Raw genomic sequence first — 14,029 nt, 5'->3', positions numbered from 1 at the left:
CGAGAAATGATCTATATAAATACATACATACATGCATATATATATATATATATATATATATATACATATATATAAAAATAAATGTAAATCCTACACACTGGTCCTTTTAAATGAAACACAATTTGGTTATTAACCATTTTCTACAGATGCATTCATCTGTAATATATCAAATATCTCAAATTGTGATCAATAAATCAGTCTTTATTGTAGAAAAAAATTCATTTCAGGACTTCACAAAAAAAACCAAACAAAATAAAGGTTAGGGACATATAAATAAAATGCTTCCTTGAAAAACCAATATATTCTCTCACTGAAAGGCACTGTTCACCACAAAAACACAATCAATCACACTCATAAACAATAAAAACAAAAAAAAACACTGGGACAATCAAGAAAAGTAAGGATCTACTCAAATTTAGGAAATCTTTACACTAAACAATTCTAGGCAGCATAGTGGGTGTTTATGTTGGTGTTTATGTTCAAGTACACAAGTAAACACATCTTCATGAGTAAAAACAATGGAGCTTTGAGGTGGCACAACAAGTACTATGTGATCATGTGCGGCACAGATGAAAGAGACAATAACTCTGGAGTTTGATAAGATTTTTTTAGTATTTGACCACTATCTTATGTGCTGAGTGGATCCTTTCATTTCCCACCACACAGCAAAGTTTTGTGCTTAAAGTGAGAAGAGAACGCTGCCGCATGGAAGGAGAACCTCAGTCCCTAACTGTTTCAAACTGACAGATAAAAAGAGCCGTTTAAAAACATATTAACATGTTGAGCCATTTTGGACGTCGTGTATCCACATGTGTATCATCTGTGATCTGCAGCAGTGATCTGTGGTCACAAGGAAGACAAGGTGAGGGGGAGGCGAAGAGGAGGTTTCTTCCTCTATCAATCCGTTTCGTTTAAGCTACATGGTCTTCTCCACTCCTGGCCTCGTTCATGGATCCACTTGTTTGATACTAAAGACAGAACACAGACAACAACAAGCAGCACATTGTTTACTTTGAACACAGTTTAAATGCTCAAGGCCACATCTCAATTTAATTAAAATTTTTTTTTTATTTACTCAGGGAAAACAGATTGTTTTACAAGGAAAGAGACAAAAATAACAAACTAACCCCACTTATTGCCCACCAACACTGGGCAAGCTGCATGTCGGGTGCTGTAGTCACCCTCCCCGCTCGCAAACAAATTGTACCAGAACACTGCAGTACCCTGGGAAACACAACACAAACACAAAAGAGGTTAGCAGTCATGTGAACTCTCCAGGAAAAGGAAAAACCAAGCCATAAATCTCAGTCAGCCTCAACCGTCATAAAAACTTGAATTCCCAGTGAAATAATATATGAAGTAAAGTTTTAAATACATATTTGTGTAAGTCTATGTGGACTTTCTATGACGCGAGTGAACAAATAGACAATTTTCTGTATGAAAACATACCACAGGCACAGCACTGTCTTATCAATTCAAAAACAACAACTTAAATATCTTACTAATAACACATTCTTTAAAAAATGGGAAGTGCTTGTTCACTTAAAAAACTCTCATTTAGTACATATGTCACGGTTTGGGGCACGTGTGTACCATTCTATTCATGATGAAACGTCCAAAAACCAAAAACCGTGATTTGAAACAAACTGTGGATTTTGTGAACCATTTCAACTACAGCGAGCATTTAGTTGGCAAACTAAGGGCACTACAAGTGAGTCAGTAATAATGAATGGTGATAAATGTGGTATGGTATGAGTGGTTGGTTACCTTTTGGGGCCAAACTGCTGCACCAACATCTGGGAAGACTGTGGCTCCGCCTGCTGGGACATCACTCATCTACGAAAGAAACAGACGCAGCGTTCTCGGATCATCTGTCATTTAAAAACAACATCTACAAATCCAACGTGATATTTACAACAGCACTAATGAATTCTTGAAATTGATTTTCCCCTCATCTCTTTCCTCATCCAAGCAAATGCAATTTCCTCTTCACTGCAATGACCTTCTTTGACTTTAAGAGGTTTTTTGTGGCGACAGCAAAGACACTAAGTGAAGCCAATAATCAGAGGTGACAGATGATTTATAATACTCGAGTGTCACCCTGAATAAAACCAAAAGAAATGAAATCACAGTGAGCTTCGCTGATTCATTGGCCTATGTGGGACAGCACAATTGTGCAAATGCCAGTTGCTTTTGTATCTACTGTATAATGCTATCATACAGATGAATGATGTCATCCACTGTTTGGAATAAGCAGACATGTTAATATGAGCATTTCCTGTAAAATATTGATCATGTACTTATAGGACAGATGTGTAGTAAAAGTTTGTGAATATTACTTCAAGGAAAAATGAGGACAAATGCTGTTTTACTAAAAGAGAAAAACATATTCTCTGTCAGTTTGTCCCGACACGTCACTGAGGCTTTATGACACTGATAAGGCATCAACTATATAAACTCACAATTCAACATGTACTATATGGACAAAAGTATTTGGCCACACCTGTTGAGGTGTTTCAATGAAGGACAATCTTAACGCTTCAGCATAGCAAGACATTTTGGACAATGCTATGCATCCAACTTTGTGGCTATTGTTTGAGGAAGTCCCTTTTCTTTCCCGAAATGACAAGCAATGACTATAAAGACATGGTTTGACTTTGAGTTTGGTGTGGAAGAACTTCACCGGCCCACACAGAGCCCTGACTCAGAATGAATGGGAAATCTTCCTCAGAAATCTTGAGGAAAGTCTTCCAAGAAGACTGGAAGCAGGGGGACCAACTCCATTTGAATACATCATTACAGTCCATGTTTGTCCAAATACTTTTGTCCATAATAGTGTATATGGCTTAGTATGACTTAATCAGTATCTTTAACATCCATAACTTGCGATATCTGTAAAGATGGATGACATGAGTTTACTCACGTAGAAAAGCCACGTCGCTATGCGGTTCCCAGTGCCGAGCTCTTTGAAGGCATCTGGTTCATCTTTCTGTGGAAAAAGAGTCAACACCAGGTTTAATGTCACACTCTATTAACCAGCACTGAACATTCTGAGAGATTAACTTGTATGAATCACAAAGGGACCTTACTTACCCTTCCAAAGTCAAAGTGAGGTTCATATTGACCTCCAACGCCATAGTTTGCAACCTACAGCGATAGATAGATTATTTATGATACATGTACGAAAAACAAATAAGCTTTTTCCATGACTTTGAATTCATTCACTTTTTTTACCTGCAGCTCTTCTGCAGTGTCCATTTCCAGCCCTGTGACATCTTCAATTCTCTGGTTGATCACGTCAATCATGGGGTCATCGTCGCCAGTGAGCCAAGCACTGGAACACAGGACGGGAAAGAAGACCAGTTGAGAGGGAGCGGGAGAATCCCTTTATTAGTGTTTGTCAGTGAGACACATGTTTGTCCACTAGATGGTGGTAAAGGTGCAACAGGCAAAAACATGCTGAGACTTTTCCATAACAAGCTCAGAAAGAGGAAGTGCATTACAAGCAAACGGCAGAAAAGGGAAGTGAGGAAGAAAGTGAAAAACTTTGGAGAATGCCCAACGTACAGACTCTCCAATCAGCTCAGGGGACAGGGTTGTTCTGATTTCACGATGCGCACTTGATACTGCCTGACATGTTGCACAAAAGCCTGGCTGAGGACTGACAAAATATTTCTACAGATTACACTTCCCTGACACTGCCGGCCTTTCATATTTAACTCGATCACTGAAGGCTAAGAAAACACCCCAGATTAAATAATACTCACTAAGCACGGCAACAAACTCTTCCTCTCGTGAACTGTGTTGAAACATACACATGTACAGTACACACACAAGTTTAAACGGATACTATATGTTCTTCTTTTATAGAAAAATGTACTCTGACACATGCAATGACTAAAATGTTACAAGAAGATGAGACAAAACCAGAATTAAGGCCAACTGCCAGTGACTTTTTAAGACACCACAAAGCACATGAGATGATTCCTTTCTTTATTGCAGAGAGAAAATGAGAGAAAATCTACCATTTGGAGAAGTTAGCATGAAAAAAAACTGTGAGATGAGTCATCTTTTTTCATTACTTCTACTCTGTGCTTTTTGTTGTTGAACACATGGTCAAATGTGAGCCGACAGTTTCTCTCCTTGTGTCTCTCGTTAATTACTCTGTTAAATCTATCATGACATAATCACTGAATTCGCAGATACATGCTGGCTCGCACGTACACATACAAAACATCTAAGGGAAAACCACACCCTTTTGCCCACGTTACATCGAGACCCATTTATTACCAAGACCAGTAAAACCAAAGAAACTTAGGGGTTTTGGGTGGGCTACCAAACCTGCTATTTTTAGGGTGTGATGCGAGTTTAACCAGCGATGAGCAATGCGAACGTTTTACTGTCACGATTTAAGTATATTTGCATTACATTGGCTGGTTTATTTGAGTAAGTGCATCCAGACAGATGTTTATTTAAATTTTTTTGGGGGGGGGGGTTCTTGCTGGTATGGAAGATGAAGAAGCATAGCAGAACCACAACAGCTGTGACGAGCACTCAAGAGAATTAATTCCTGAGAAATTGTGAAATTGTAAACGTGGAATTGAGATTCACTCTTCTGGATCTCAAATGTGGAAGACTGGCTGGGGCTAAAAAAAAAAAAGCTATGCACCTCAGTGAAAATGTCTCAAGTCACTTGACAGGGTGAAAAGATTAAGAAAACAGCAGCTACACCAGACACAAGCTGTCAGGGTGTAACATTTTCACTGTTGGTGCCTCAACGAAGGCCCAGAGATAAAGGCCCTGTTCAGACCCGGTATTAACATCTGTCCAGTCTCTAATGAGTACAAAGGACAGCTTTGTGTTCATGCATGTTCAGGAATGTGGCCACATGCGTCCTCAAACCACCTGATCGGATTCCAAGATCACATTCAGGATGGGTTGTGTGTGCTCAGTCCTGGACTACGACTGTCCGCATGAGATCAGATCACTCCGGATGGATGTTAACATTAGGTCTGAACGGGGTTGAAGAGGAAATTGAATGCGCAGGAGGAGGGGGAGGTGTTGTAAGCCTCCAGGTGACCTGTGCCCCTTACCTCTTGGAGACTCTGTACTGGGCTGTAGTGAGTTTCCCAGTTAGGGGGTCATGCACCGTGGCTCGCCTTAACTACAGTAGTTCCCGCAGGACAAGGACATGGAGGTTGAGGAAAAGAAGGAAATAAAAGAAAGGAAGAAAAAAAAAAAGGAGAATAGAATGTGATTCACACAGGAGGATAGGACAGGGAGGAGAGGGAGAAAAGAGAGGCAGATATGGTCACTAGTTGTCAATGTTATTCTTCAGAGTGGCCAAGACAATGTTCCATGAGGCAATGCTGGAAACCAAATTTAGATTTAACCATAACAAATTATGATTATGAATTTAGAATTATTAAGTGCCTCTGATGCACCTCATGGCTCCCAAAAGGCAGCTATGTTAATATCAACTAGAGAAAAAAGCAACACATTTCACCTCTCCTCCATCCTCTTGTGTTGACTTTTTAAAAGACTCCTGAGCGGAAACATATCCACACAAATTCCTCGAGAACAGCAGCAAAAACATAACTATTCTCTTCCAAATACATAATCCCTTGTGAAAACATCATGAGAAAATGTGTCTCGAGTATGTTTTACTGCTCCATAAAGCAAGAAATTGGCTTTAAATGTTTCTGTCTGCTGCATAAAGCTTTGGTCATTCTCAGGTGGATCCTGTGCTTCAGCTCAAGAGCCTCTCAGTTTTTGAACGGCAGAGATTATGGACGGTGTAATGGACGGACAGGAATGAAGAGGAAAAATGGAATCAGTCGCTGAGAGAAAAGAAGGAGAAGCCCCTCACTTTCTCCCTCTCTGCTCTCTCCTCGCTGGCTCCTGGCTCTGCCTTACCTTTTGCTGATCCGGTACGGAGCTGTCTCCAGCACTCCTGTGATGGGGTTGGAGATGGTGGCCCTGCGCAGCTGTGAAGCCAGGCACACGATTTACCCACACACAGTCACACGCATACATACAAAGATGTATGTGTGTCTGTGTGCTTGTCTAACTACCACATCAACCAGCCTCGCAGCTTTGATCTCAGCCTAGCCTTCAACAGACTTAACTCCATTAAAAATAACAAGTGTCTCACATTCAACTCACTAGAACATAATTTACTGCGGCGTACAATCTCGCTTTGCATGTGCAGCGTATTATCAACTTACTCTTGGCTTTGCAAGCTGCTTGACCCTCTTCATTTCATCCTCTGAAATGATGTCAAGGTAGCGGACAATGTACGGGCGGTCCCACTCATCTTGCTGTTTCACAGGTGCCAACACCAGAGCGGGGCTATGATTGTTGTCATAGTAGCGACAAAACAGTCGGCTCTGCCTTCGGGGGGTCTGATTGAGAGAATGGGAAAGTAGGATATGAAGATTTTTTTAAATGTGAGATGTGGTTTGTAAGTTGTAAATTGTGTTTCTGGGGTATTATTCTTTTCTCTCCCTCACCAATTTGTTGCCCTCCCCACGACAAAGCATCTCATACTTCTTCCTCTCTGGAATCAAACTGAAGGAAGGCTTTTTGGGCTTTTTCTTCTTTTCACTCGTCTCTCTTTTCCCTCTCTCCTTCTGCTTTTCAGCTTCTTCCTCCTCAGCCTTTTTCTGCTTCTCCAACTGGAACTCAAAATACTTGAGGTTGCCCTTGGCCCGCTGGTGCTCTGGGTCTATTCAGGACAAAATTGAGACCAACGTAAGCAATAACAGCAGCAGTGTCACCTATGACTCTATAATTACATTTCACATTCCTCTTAGTATACTTTTCAAAAATAAAAAAAGGACTTTATAATGTGCAGAGAGACTCACCCAGTTCAAGCAGCCTCTTGGTGTAATCCAGGGCTCGTTGTATCTCCCCCTGCTGGTAGATGGCGTAGCTGAGGTAGTCGAGCACGGTCACCGCATCTAAAGTGGACTCTTCTCCCTGATCGAGCTGCTTCAGGGCCTGAGCCATCCACAGCTCTGTGTGGTAGTAATCAGCCTCAGAGTAGGCGATTTTGCCCAGTTCGTAACAGTCCTCTACTGTCATTTGGCTCTTGTGTGTCACTCCTGCTAAGCAGAAAATACAGCATGGAAACACCGACAACAGATAAAACAACACCATTATGTGTTGAAACAGAAAGAAAAACAAGTGACTTTCACGTGCGTTAATGAGGGAAAACAGGTGTGTGGATGTAATGTGCACTGATTAAAGGCCCTTACCAGGCAGGTCTCCTGTAGATATGGTGTTGGCATCCAATCTGTATGTGTCTTGTAACCGCAGCAGGGCTTTGGCAGCCCCAGTCTGGTCCTCGTCTGAGGGGAAGTGCTGTCTCTGGATGGTTAGGTTGGAAATAAACCCTAAAAAGAGATGGGCAGGAATAAAAAGAATAGTTGTGGGATGATCCTGTATGGGACACGTAAAACAAGCATGTAGAAAATTATGTATGTCCTATCCACAGGGGAGTAGATTAGTGTGACTCTGATCTTTGAATATAAATGCAAATTAATGATTTAAGTTCTCGTTTGTCTTATATAGTTAATTTTTTTATTCGTATTGTTAACAGAAAACCAACAGAGTAGTGATTTAAAGACACTAAAGATATTTTCCTGACTGTTTCTTAGCAGTTATAATGTAAGGACCTGTACAGACAAGAATGATTTAAGGTGGATCGGCTCTTTATCGACACAGTCCTTGTGTTTTTTGGAGCCCTAGAGTCTAAATCTCGAAAACAAGCTGCAGTAAGTAGGAAAACAAATTAGTGACAGAGACTGATTGCTGCTGTGAGGAAGACACGTATTTTCCTGCTCAGTGTATTTAATACGCACAAAGGGGAAAAGAGAGAGAAAGAGAGGCTGTCTGAACTATAGTTACCTCACTCAAGCTTCAGAGAACTGAGGTGAGAAATGATTTCTGAAATTCTTTAACCTCGGGCTACACACCTTGCCACTTTACGAGCTGTTATGCCTCTGTCTGTCAGACTCATCACGTAAAATGCATCACTCTGTGTGCAGCACAGACACAAAAACAAACTGCTATACTGCGAAACACAGAGAGAGTCATGGGGAGCTGATGGGCTTCATCAGCAAGGAGTGAATTTATTTGTCAATATTTTGAATGTTATGTTATGTAAATGGTCTGGAGCCAATCCCAGCTGTCACAGGGTCCAATGTTACGGAACTGCGTTTATATACGTTGCACACTATAGCTTTGAAGAAGCATCTTGAAAACACCAAATTATGAGTGTCAGTACATTACTGAGTAATAATGAACCAGGTTTTCTTTTCCCATACCATCAGTGGTATCGCTGAGTACAAGGCTCTCCAGGTCACTCCACTCTGTGTTCAGTCTCTTCATTAGTTTGAAGGCATTCACAGGATGGCCCAGGAAGCCCTCGGGGTCCTGCATGGCTGTGGATGTCAACGAATCCAACTTATCAGCCCACCTGCCACAAAGAAAGCAATAATCCGTCACTCAGAGTCATTCAGTGAATGAATCGTTGAGTGTAACTTTGAGTCCACAAACTCACCTTTTGACCTGCTCCAGCTTGTTTTCCTCTGCTTTGATGTAGTCCTTCAGAGAGGTGACAAGGTCTTTTTCTGTGTATAACAGATCTGTCATCTGACCTATACACACACACAACAACAACAACACTGCATCAGTACTGCCATGTCTCTAAACAGATTATTACAGTATCTGACAGTGCCATGAAGTCAGCAGAGGAACCAGTTATTTTGAACATGGTATCATACTTCATTTGGCTTTAGGGTTTTTACCTATGGAGGTGAAGAAGTCATTGTGGGCTGAGAGAAACTGCACATAGCTCAGCAGCAGCGTGCACCAACACAGCAGCTCCATCCTGACCAAAGAGTAAGAGACTTACACATGTTAATACAGAAATTACAATCTGAAGCAACCAACGAGAGGTGAAGTATAAAAGAACACTCAAAGCCTTGAACTAAAACACTTGGGGAATCGTTTTAGAAGTGCAGCCTCCTTCCCACCACACAAAGTCAAATATAAGTCTGTGGTTAATGTCACTGTTTCCAGTTTGGCTTTGGAGTTGGCACAGTCATAACAACCACTGGGCATCTGGTGTGTGTGGACCGGCACTGACTCTCTACCCATAACAAAGGAGAATAACAAAGACAGACTGGACTTGTATATCTGTGAGCAGAGTTTGTACACTTGTAAAGTACTTTAGTATAAACAACTATGCTGTCAGAAATACCTCCAATGCAAGTCTGAAGTTGAGAATGCAGACCTTGTATCACCTCACTCAGACAAATGTTTAATAAATGTTTTACTATTTGGTTTATTGTCACTGATACAGCAGAGATGACCTCTGTATTTTTGTGAATTATGTTGTTAATATGCAACAACAAAAGTGCTATAACAGTGGTATTACTTGTGAGCATTTGTAATACTATTTACCACCAACATATACAGAAATTCTGGCTACACTCACACACACGTGTGCACTCACAGACACCTGGATGCAAAGTAAAGTTAATAATTGAACCGTGTATTCATGTCAATTTGTGTTGATGTCAATTTGTAACGCCTTCTACCAGAATGAGAAGGAACAGGCTCGGACAGGCCCTTACCAGCCTTTAGCGAAAATAAAAGAATGACTTCACATTCAGTTCAGGTCAGCAGTAGGCAATGAGGAAGGAAAAAAAATCTGTCAGAACTTGTTTAATTTAAGAGGAATAAAATTGCGTTAAAGTTATATTTAAGTAGAAACGGTGACGCAAAAATACAATTTCCTGCTATTTTCTGATTCTGTGGTGTCACTCGGTCTAGAATACTGTAAATCTGCCTTTTCCCACTTTCAACCAGGTTGAAAAAAATTGACTGCAATTACTGTAATGACAGGGTGACAACAAATGTACCTCTAAGCTGGATAAGTGTACCATCAAGAATAAAGCTGTATGTTTAACAGTTTAAGTTCAGATCCATGCTCATGCTAAACATAAAAGTGAGTGGTTATGAAAGTGTGTGACGTGTGTGGTAATGTCTCTTTTCAGTTGGTGTACAAACCGTTTAACATTTAACCTGACAGATATTTGCAAAGCAGCTTGTTTAGACAAATAGAAAAAAAATTTGTGTACACTTGGCCTGCTTCTATTTCCCCTTATCTGAGTAATATTCTGTTGAAACATGTTTATCATGAGACAATTCTCTGTTTACGTTTAGGTAGTGGCTCCTTGTGCATACATTTCCAGATTTTAAATGTAAACGAGAGAAATAGTGTAAACAGAAAAGTCCCCCTTTAATGCATTTATAAGGAGCATATAAACATTTCACCACACTATAACTTAGTTATTGGGGTTAAAATGAATGTAATTGTAAATATATTTATAAAAATGGAAAGTGCAACATAAGTTCTGTGGCTTACAAAAAGACAAAAAATAGAGAAGCCTTGAAAAATAACCTTGTGAAATAACTCTCGCAATGTCATAAATATTTAAATCCAAGGCACAGCTGCACGATAAGTACTTTTGGAGCCTGTCAACAAAAAGAATAATATATCCTCATATGAAAAGATTTTTGGGCCATTGAATTTACGACACACTGGCTAATTCACTCATAATTCTGTTTTGACATACATTTTATATTTATCAAATGACTGGTCTTTTTGGGTACTTGGTAGTATAGCAGTGTTGATTACAGTATGTTGTGATGAACTGTGCAGTATCTGCATGTATTTCAATAAATTACTACTTCTGACTAGAAGACTAAATTATTATTGTCTGTATGTGTATCTGCCTAAATAACTATAATCAGCATAACTCAAAAAGTAAAAGGACAGGCTTATTTTATTTTATACAGGAATTTATTTGTGAATATTTGGTGATAAATTATTCGATTTTGGCAGTGACATATACATAAATCTAAGTGGCATTTTTGTTAATTTGTGCTCCCCGGGTACTTTTACTACTTAATGACTTTAAGTGTGTCTCGTACAGTGATATATTCTGAAAATTTGGCCTCCCAAGTTTTTACAGGCAGTGAAGCGGAGGAGTCAGATAACACAGGATGTGGATGGAAGAGGACTGCCACGTCTTCGCCCCTCCCCGCCGAGAAAGCTCACGAGTGAGCTGCACACTCCTCTATGGAGTCTCAGTGACACACATATTTTACCTGCAATAACCTGCCAATAACCCCTGCAAACCGCCACAAAACAGCGGGGCGTTTTAAATCTGGAGGGCAAATATTGTTTATTAACTCCAGCTTAACTTAGTTTGGAGGGTGCCACGCAGTTACCGGTATCACAATATGCTTCACTTGACAACTTAAGAGAGTGCACATACAAAGAATTTAAGCGCAAATGGTCATTTCTCGGAGTACTTGCACATAATAAGACGTAAAACAATTTGGTGGACAATCATGCAAAGAGGTTAAATGAGAAGTGAGCTATATTTCCACTGAGTATTCGCTTTTACCACGACACGTTCTCATGTAAAATATTGTAACTCTTCATGTACAAAAAGACAAATTAACTGTGTAACTTGGGGCAGAGTGAGGGCAGCGGCAGCGTCCCACGCTGCACTGCAGTGGAATTCCACAACATTAGTGCTAATTGCGTAGTTTTTTACGCAAATAGCTAACCGAGATTCGTGGGCAAATAGCGGAGTTTGATATCTTTACTAGCCATGTTCGCTTTCCTCTACTTGAATTCTGCTTCATTTTTAGGGCCAATCCAATCGCATTAAATAGTCATTTACATTTTCGTGACAACATAAATGTAAAGTTTCACCTGTGTGTCGCTAGTTTCGAACTAGCTTGCTAGCTAGCTAGTTAGCTGACCTAACGATAATATCGTTGGAGAATACGCTTGAAGTTGGCAGCGTCTGACAGAGTGCGTTGTATTCAGAAAGATATTACGGTGGAAAGAGACGCGTCCACATATATGTAGTGAACACGATAACTACGTTAGACAGTCACGTAGACATTATTCTTTTTTTAATTTTCGTCTTTTGTTCATAAGTGATATTTCTTTTACCTTAGTGCTTTCCTCCAAAGAGTTAGAGAGAAATGTGACCCTCGGTTTGCGACTCCTATGGTATGTCACAGCCCTGCGCAGATAGCGGAGTGAAGATGATGGACTAACAGTGCAGAGATTCTTCCTGTCTGCGATGTACTGGAGCACTGATGGCCATCTGCTGGCCACGACCGGTTTTCTTACTCTGGATGGTTCCGACGGCTACGTGCAGATCCTCACATGCATTCAGCCTCCTGCAAACTCATTTTGGGGGCTGTCGTTTGTACAATTCTAGGGGAGGTGTCTACAGCTGTCTTGACTCGCAGTGAGGCAGCTTTGGATGAATATTTATGTTTTTAATGCTAAAAAACTGAAACGTCGTCCCTCTTGTGCCACGTGTTGAAACCCCACAAGACATCATATTTTCATGCATTAAAAAACGTGTAACATTGCCCCCAATAACATCATTCAGGGGTTCGATTACTGGTGCTCACTTCAAACTAGTCTCATTTACTTAGAGTGTTTGCTCTTCGAATTTAGCCTACATTCCAGAAAATTCCTCCTCCCCTACGACTTAGAAAGTGTAACTGGAGGGAGGAAATTCCTGCTGCATGCAAGCAGGGAGGAGCTGTGTGTCTTTCTGTGTGTAGCTGGTTTTTGTTGCCTCTGTGGGACCTTTCCTGGTACAAAATGACCATGTGGGGACCAAAGCCTGGGCTTAATGAGGCACAACCATATTTTTGAGCCTCCAAGTCAATTTTATTTATAAAGCCCAACATCACAAACACTATTTGCCTCAAATGGCTTTACAGTCTGTACAAAGTGACACCATCTGTCCTTAGACCCTCACATCGAGTGAGGAAAAACTCCACAAAAACCCGGGGAAAAATGGGAGAAACCCCAGGAAGAGCCACAGAGGAGGGATCCCTCTCCCAGGACGGACACATGTACAGAAACAAGTTCAGCAGATTACAGACAAAACATCATATTTACAAAGAGATGAAAGAGAAGAGGAAGATAGAGACCAGGAGCCTTAAAAAAATTACTAATGTTAACGAAATGCCGCTTGCCCCAACACCATCTGGGGTTGGTTCCAGCTCCTCATGTGAGGACAAGCAGTTGATGAAGGGCGGATTAAGATGCTAAAATTCGGATTAAGATGTGAACTTGAAGTTACTACTCTGACTTTTCTAATCCCAGTAGTAGTAATGAGGAATAAATGATGATCCAAATGAGGCAGAGGTTCTGGTTGAAGATAGGAATGGCACAATACCACTTTTTCATGTCCGACACTGATATCTTTTAAACCATGAAGGTGTTGACAACACATTTGTGCCATTTCAAGCTATTTCAATGACGTACTAATTCTCCAACTGCGTAACTGTCCAACTGTCTAACCAATTCTTCTCCCATAGAGCAGAAATAAACTGCCAACAACATGACTCAGGTAAACTGCAATTGCTTATTTATATTTACTTTCTTTCACAGTCTGTGCATAGTGTAGTATGTATCAGATTTTACATTTTTATCTTTTATCTATCGGGCCGATAGCAATACTGAATATTGTATCGGCTCCTCCCTAATTAAAGATAGAGGACAGATGAACTTCAAGGCTTGAATTAATGAAATTCAGTGCAAAAAGGAATAGCTCTACAAACTTGAACATATGGGCCTTGGGTATTTGGGATTTTTTTGGGCCCTGAAACCAGCAGCGTTTAGTAGGCTCTGGCCTCTATAAACAAAAATACTTTGTACATATACTGTAGATTACATGACTTAGAAAGTATTTGAATCATCCCATAAATTGAAAGGAAAAAGAAACACCTTAAATGTAAAAAATAATAAATACACTTTATTAACTATCAACAAAATGTCATAACGTGAGTTAGATGAGTCATACAGTGTTGATTAATGTACACATCTGCAAGATTACTGGACATTGCACAGAAAAGACACAGTGGTGGACTTGACGGTAAAGCAGGATTAGTGGGAAATACTACTGGC

The 14,029-nt window shown here is 40.4% G+C and overlaps 1 protein-coding gene across 4 annotated transcripts; it reads right to left on the bottom strand.

Annotated features, from left to right (window-relative positions):
- Window positions 1-180: 180 nt before the first annotated feature.
- On the bottom strand, window positions 181-12,302 carry p4ha1b (prolyl 4-hydroxylase, alpha polypeptide I b). Of its 4 annotated transcripts, none has more exons than XM_058652122.1 (15): window positions 12,047-12,302; window positions 8,814-8,896; window positions 8,567-8,663; window positions 8,331-8,482; window positions 7,260-7,397; window positions 6,867-7,109; window positions 6,513-6,727; window positions 6,228-6,404; window positions 5,094-5,164; window positions 3,235-3,334; window positions 3,094-3,147; window positions 2,924-2,989; window positions 1,768-1,836; window positions 1,128-1,224; window positions 181-968 (listed from the first exon to the last, which is right to left on the bottom strand). In XM_058652122.1, exons 2-15 carry the CDS (start codon window positions 8,893-8,895, stop codon window positions 898-900), a joined length of 1,632 nt encoding a protein of 543 aa, XP_058508105.1. In that variant the 5' UTR covers window position 8,896; window positions 12,047-12,302; the 3' UTR covers window positions 181-897. The 4 variants fall into 4 exon arrangements, with proteins under 4 accessions (XP_058508105.1, XP_058508107.1, XP_058508104.1 ...); XM_058652124.1 differs by having other exon boundaries at window positions 6,867-7,106; window positions 12,047-12,300; XM_058652121.1 differs by lacking the exon at window positions 5,094-5,164 and adding an exon at window positions 5,917-5,987 and having other exon boundaries at window positions 12,047-12,299.
- Between the last annotated feature and the right edge of the window lie 1,727 nt (window positions 12,303-14,029).

This window comes from Solea solea, chromosome 15 (assembly GCF_958295425.1).
Source record: "Solea solea chromosome 15, fSolSol10.1, whole genome shotgun sequence".
NCBI lineage: Eukaryota > Metazoa > Chordata > Actinopteri > Pleuronectiformes > Soleidae > Solea > Solea solea.
The sequence above is the reverse complement of the archived record's forward strand: the minus strand, read 5'-3'. Positions and strand labels throughout refer to the sequence as shown.